The 6,000-nt window shown below is 45.9% G+C and overlaps 1 protein-coding gene across 1 annotated transcript in view; it reads right to left on the minus strand.

The window, feature by feature from the left end:
* LOC109864903 (phosphatidylinositol 3,4,5-trisphosphate 5-phosphatase 2B) overlaps window positions 1-5,689 on the minus strand; it is a 29,060-nt gene extending 23,371 nt beyond the window's left edge. The window contains exon 1 of the mRNA XM_020452963.2: window positions 4,020-5,689. Within this exon, the coding sequence (XP_020308552.1) occupies window positions 4,020-4,153 (134 nt within the window). The 5' untranslated portion in view covers window positions 4,154-5,689. The remainder of the gene's footprint in view (window positions 1-4,019) is intronic.
* Window positions 5,690-6,000: the final 311 nt, after the last annotated feature.

The raw sequence follows: 6,000 nt of genomic DNA on the forward strand, positions 1-6,000 counted from the left end.
TGGCCCTAGCCCTCACCCTCCGATCCAACAGGTCCCAGACGTGCTCAATGGGATTGAGATCCGGGCTCTTCGCTGGTCATGGCAGAACACTGACATTCCTGTCTTGCAAGAAATCAGGCACAGAACGAGCAGTATGGCTGGTGGCATTGTCATGCTGGAGGGTCATGTCAGGATGAGCCTGCAAGAAGGGTACCACATGAGGGAGGAGGATATCTTCCCTGTAACGCACAGCATTGAGATTACCTGTAATGACAAGCTCAGTCTGATGATGCTGTGATACACCGCCCCAGACCATGATGGACCTTCCACCTTCAAATCGATCCCGCTCCAGAGTACATGCCTCGGTGTAACGCTCATTCCTTCAACGATAAACGTAAATCCGACCATCACCTTTGGTGAGACAAAACCACGACTCGTCAGTGAAGAGCACTTCTTGCCAGTCGTGTCTGGTCCAGCGACGGTGAGTTTGTGCCCATAGGTGTATCTGCAGTCCTTATGCCTCTCCATATCTGCAGTCCTCATGCGTCCATGCAACATGCCTAAGGCAAGTTCACGCAGATGAGCAGGGACCCTGAGAATCTTTCTTTTGGTGTTTTTAGAGTCAGTAGAAAGGCTTCTTTAGTGTCCTAAGTTTTCATAACTGTGACCTTAATTGCCTACCGTCTGTAAGCTGTTGGTGTCTTAACGACCGTTCCACAGGTGCATGTTTATTAATTGTTTATGGTTCATTGAACAAGCATGGGAAACAGTGTTTAAACCTTTTATTATAAAGATCTGTGAAATGATTTGGAATTTTTACAAATGATCTTTGAAAGACAGGGTCCTGAATAAGGGAGGTTTCTGTTTTTGCTTTGTTTACTTAGATAAAATACATACATACACAATTTCTTTTCCTTCATTTTTCTTGAGTGGGCAGCCTGATGAAAGCCAGTCAATTTTTAAATCACCCAGATAATATACCTCTGTTGATATCACATACGTTATCGAGCATTTCACACATGTTAGCCAGATACTGACTAGCACTTGGTGGTCCAAAGCTGCTTCCCACCAGAATGGGCTTTAGGTGAGGCAGATGAACCTGTAGCCATCTTACTTCAACAGTATTTAACATTGTCACACTGGTATAACTGTTAAGGAGACAGGTGCAGGAATGCGTAATTGTAAAAAATTAAAAAATGGACCCAAATTTCTACCAAACAAAGACGTATACAAAACACAGGGTTGAGACCCAAACAAAAGAGCGAGGAGTACCTCAAATAAATACACAAGCGCACAATGATACCATACGGGATGAGACCCGTAATAATCTGCGCCATATGTGCGGCACGAAAGCCAAAACAACACAGCACAGGTACTCACACAACCAACGGACATTGTAACAATAATCGACCGAATAATGGTGATCAAAGGGCACATTCATTAAATTACTAATCAATGGGAATAGGGACCAGGTGTGCGTAATGACAGTTCCGGAGGGATCCGTGACAAACATGAGATCCTCTCTAAGCCTTACAGAAATGTGTATCTGAATAGAAAACGGCCACACCACCTTTGGCATTTGGGTCTTTTCTGTAGATTTTATAACCATGTATTGCTACCACTGTATCATCAAATGTATTATCTAAGTGGGTTTCAGAGATTGTCAGAATATGAATGTCATCTGTTACTAGCAAATGATTGATTTCATGAACCTTGTTTCTTAACCTACATATGTTAACGTGGGCTATTTTTTGCACTTTTCTGGGATGCTTAATTGTTTTTATTGCTTTACTGGGAGGTTTAGATTTTGTGTCACTGGACTACACACAATACCCCATAATGTCAAAGTGGAAGTATGATTTTCGAAATTTTTACAAATTAATAAAAAATGAAAAGGTGAAATGTCTTGAGTAAATACGTAAGTATTCAACCCCTTTGTTATGGCAAGCCTAAATAAGTTCTGGAGTAAAAATGTCCTTAACAACTCACATAATAAGTTGCATGGACTCACTCTGTGTGATATAATAGTGTTTCAACATGATTTTTTTGGAATGACCACCTCATCTCTGTACCCCACATATACAATTATCTGTAAGGTCCCTTAGTTGAGCAGTGAATTTCAAACACAGATTCAACAACGAAGACCAGGGAGGTTTTCCAATGCCTCGCAAAGAAAGGCACCTATTGATCAGCAAGCCCACCCCCTTTTCCCGATGTCAATCATGTCTTCAGGAGGCACTGTAACCAGCTTGCTCACAAATTGTGATGAGTTAGTATGTTGTTGCAGAAATAAATAGACCTGGGGGAGGGGTTGTCCAGACACATTAGCGTTGACCATCAGATGACAGAAAGGGAAAGAAAACAGTTATCAACATGACAGTGGAAGGGAGGAAGAAATTCTGTTGCAGATTTTTCAGAAATTCTGTTGCCAATTCATTAACCTAATTGATATTGGTAAAAACTCTATAACTAATTGATATGTCTACCTTTACTGGTTACTTCTGTGAACTTTCATTATTCTCCCTCCACATAAAAATATATTTAAAATATGTGGGTTTTTGGTAACAGAATTTCAAGGCACAAGGCAATGTTTCTTCAACTTACAGAAAGCAGAAAATGTTTTCCTAACCTAAATACAAGTGTTGATATTAGTTGGCAGGGGTTTTTACTTCAGCATTATTGTGTTTTAGATGTATTTTCTAATACCTTTTAAGACTTATTCTGATAGATGTTTTCTCAGACTCCTTTTCCATCTGTTTGACAAGGAATTAAAGCCTATGCTTATTCCATATTCTAAGGATGGAAAAGTCTTGTAAAATGTATATATGCCTTAATTAAAAAATATATTAACTCTTAATTAGTTTTCTTTTGCCACCCATTTTGACATGATCCCATTAATGTCACATGTTGGTGCTCATAAAGAACCTACACCACACATCTCACATTTTTACACACCACTATTTACACAACCTACACAAACTGGCCAGAGGGGTGTGACTCATCTGGACCGCATGTGGGCTTCATGTTCGATAATAATCACTTGGTAGCAAAACCATACCACTAGTCTGTGTCAAGTATCCAATAGATGGCTAACTTTTATCTCTACTTTATCTCTTAACACAGTACAGTAAATGCCTGTAACCCCCCCCCCCCCCCCCCCCCCCCTGTTGAAAAGACACCAGTTGAAAGCCCCCTGCTGAAAGCATGGCCTTGTGATGCCTGGTAGAGAATCACAGGTATCATTCATCTGGAATGAATTCATATTTCCCTGTAATGACAGCAGACCTGTATTGATGTGGAGATTAGATTAGTGTACACTAGGCCTACATACAACATAGAGAGGAGGAAGAGGAACAGAGACAGAGGGACAGAAAAAACACGGAATAGAAAACAACAGCAAAAGAGAGGGAAAAGAGAATGAGGAAAGAGAGAATGAGACAGCTAAGAGGGAGAGAGAATGAGACAGCTAAGAGGGAGGGAGGGGGGGCAGCATGAGCAGCAGTGGGGCTCAGCTTTCAGGAATGTGTCTGGCTCGGGCCGCTGTGCACAGAGAGCCGTGTGGTCACTGTAGCTCCCGCCCTCTTCCAGGGGCCCCAGGGAAGACTGAATGGAGGGGGGAAGAGAGGAGAGTGGACCAGGAGAACAGGAGCCCTAAGCCAGGGTCACGGACACTGGCCAGGCTTGGTTGGGCTGTATCGGGACTGGGCAACCTGAGTGTTCAGGAGCTATAGACTTCCAGCAGCCCTGTGAGCCACAGCCTTCTCCCTGCCCGCTGTCCCAGGTCAGAGTGACAATGATAAAGATGACAGAGAGACAGGCTGCTGAATCTATTTACAATGCAGAAATTGAGACACGCTATAGCACTTGTGAATGTGAGGTTAGTTCCCATTCCACTGACTGTGAGCATCACTGAGTTGATATTGACCATACACACTCAGAGATGGAAAGGAATTTTATGCGTGCGTGCGTGTGTGTGTGTGTGTGTTTGTGTGTGTGTGTGTGTGTGTGTGTGTGTGTGTGTGTAGTGGAAGGCTACTCACAGCAGACAGAGGGCGTAGGCTCCAGGGACAGACTCACTGTCTCTGACCAGGAAGCTGCCGTCCCTCCCAGCCCGGGCCAGCAAGTCCTCTGCATGCACGCGGCTGATGTCGCGGTGGTACCACGCCACCGCCATGACAACCGATGCTGTTGTTATCCACCTGTCAGTCAGTGGAGTGTCTGTCCGTCCAACGGGGTAATCCACAACAAGGTGTACGGTCAGAGATGACACACACACAGTCTGTCCCACACCTGTGTCATGGCACCACGAGACCCTCCAGCTCTCGTTGTTCAGTCCTTTTGAGTGTTCACGGCTTCTCCAGCATCCTCGTCCTCATTAGTAAGGTCGACACAGGACAACAACAATAGTCCTCCTCATTTAAGACAGGCACGCCTTCCAGGGTCCTACTGGGTTACACATCCTGTTGCATTTGAGGATTGTTGTCGTTGTAGAGTCAGAGTCAATATCCCTCCCACAGATTTCTCTGTGTCCAGATTCCAGAACTACAGTTGCTGAACTCTGGCTCACCTTGCTGTTAGTTCCCCCACAGAGAACAACTGTCTCAGTGTCTGTGTGCAGGTTGCTGCCAGCCGGATGTTCCTCTCAGGTAGACAGACAGCTGGATGTTCCTCTCAGGCAGACAGACAGAGATAGAGAGAAAGAGAGAGAAAGAGAGGGAGGAGCAATGATGCATATAGCACTACCCCTGGGGGTAGTGCCTGCAGTCTCACCACAAAGACCGACAATGCTGCTGTCCCCTCAATAAAAGCCCTGCATGCAAACAACACAGGAAAGAAGAACCAAGAGAAGTCAGTCAGCCATACAAAGAAACCCTGCTGCACAGCCTGCTGTGGTGGATAGATATCAGACAATTCAAATGATTTTCCAGTTGTTTTGCCATATAAGGGAAAGGGCAAACACCCTGCAGAAAGTTCAGCTGATGGTTGCAGTTCTCTCCAGATTCCACAGTCTCTCTCTTCCTCTCTGTTGTCAGACGTAGATTACAGAGGGTGGGTCGGGGGTGTGGTGGGGGGTGTCAAGGGTCCCTGGTCGGTCCCGTGCAGAGAGTGTGTTGGGAGCGTCCCGTCCCCCTGGCGTGGTGTGTTCCGTATCTCCCTAGAGTGTCGTCAAAAGAGGAGGTGAAGGGGGGCTAGCCCTGTTAAAGCACAACACAACGCGGGGCAGCACAGACAGAGGAAGTGACTCCCCGCTCCAGATGTGAGTAAGAAGGAAAAGCGAGGGCAGAGAAAAAAACTGACGCAGCAGCAGAAAGAATTCCTGCGAGGGGCTTCACTTCATCACTGGTGTGTGAAACCAATGCTGCCAGCAGACTCTTCCTTTCTCTGGCCCACCCCACGCTCCATCCTCCTCCCCTCCTTCTCCTCCTCCTTTTCCCTGAAATCCCAAACACAAAACACAGCCGCGCCGTGCACACTCAGGTGGGAGGCTTGGCACAGCCTCTGTCTGTCTCACTCCTGCGTTCTTGTCCTCTTTTCCAGCCTTTTTTCCACTGTGCTGGCTAGCTTTTTCCCCTCTCGCTTTCTCCGTTCCCCGCCCTTTTCTTTTGTTACTCTCCCTAACATCCCTTTCTCTCTTTCCTTGCTCTCCCTGCCTTCTCTCCCTCCTTTCTCTCCCTGCTTTCTCTCCCTCCTTTCTCTCTCTCCTTTCTCTCCCTTTTTCTCCACCTTCCTTTCTCTCCCTCCTTTCTCTCCCTCCTTTCTCTCTCTCCTTTCTCTCCCTTTTTTCTCCACCTTCCTTTCTCTCCCTCCTTTCTCTCCCTTTTTTCTCCACCTTCCTTTCTCTCCCTCCTTTCTCTCTCTTCTTTCTATCCCTCCTTTCTCTCTCTCCTTTCTCTCTCTCCTTTCTCTCTCTCTCCTTTCTCTCCCTCCTTTCTATCTCTCCTTTCTCTCCCGGCAGAAAAGCAGCCTCCAAATGGATATGGAGGCTTATTTTTGGCATGCAAACAACGCCCCTCTTCCTCC

The sequence above is a fragment of the Oncorhynchus kisutch genome, linkage group LG19 (genome assembly GCF_002021735.2).
Source record: "Oncorhynchus kisutch isolate 150728-3 linkage group LG19, Okis_V2, whole genome shotgun sequence".
Classification (NCBI taxonomy): domain Eukaryota; kingdom Metazoa; phylum Chordata; class Actinopteri; order Salmoniformes; family Salmonidae; genus Oncorhynchus; species Oncorhynchus kisutch.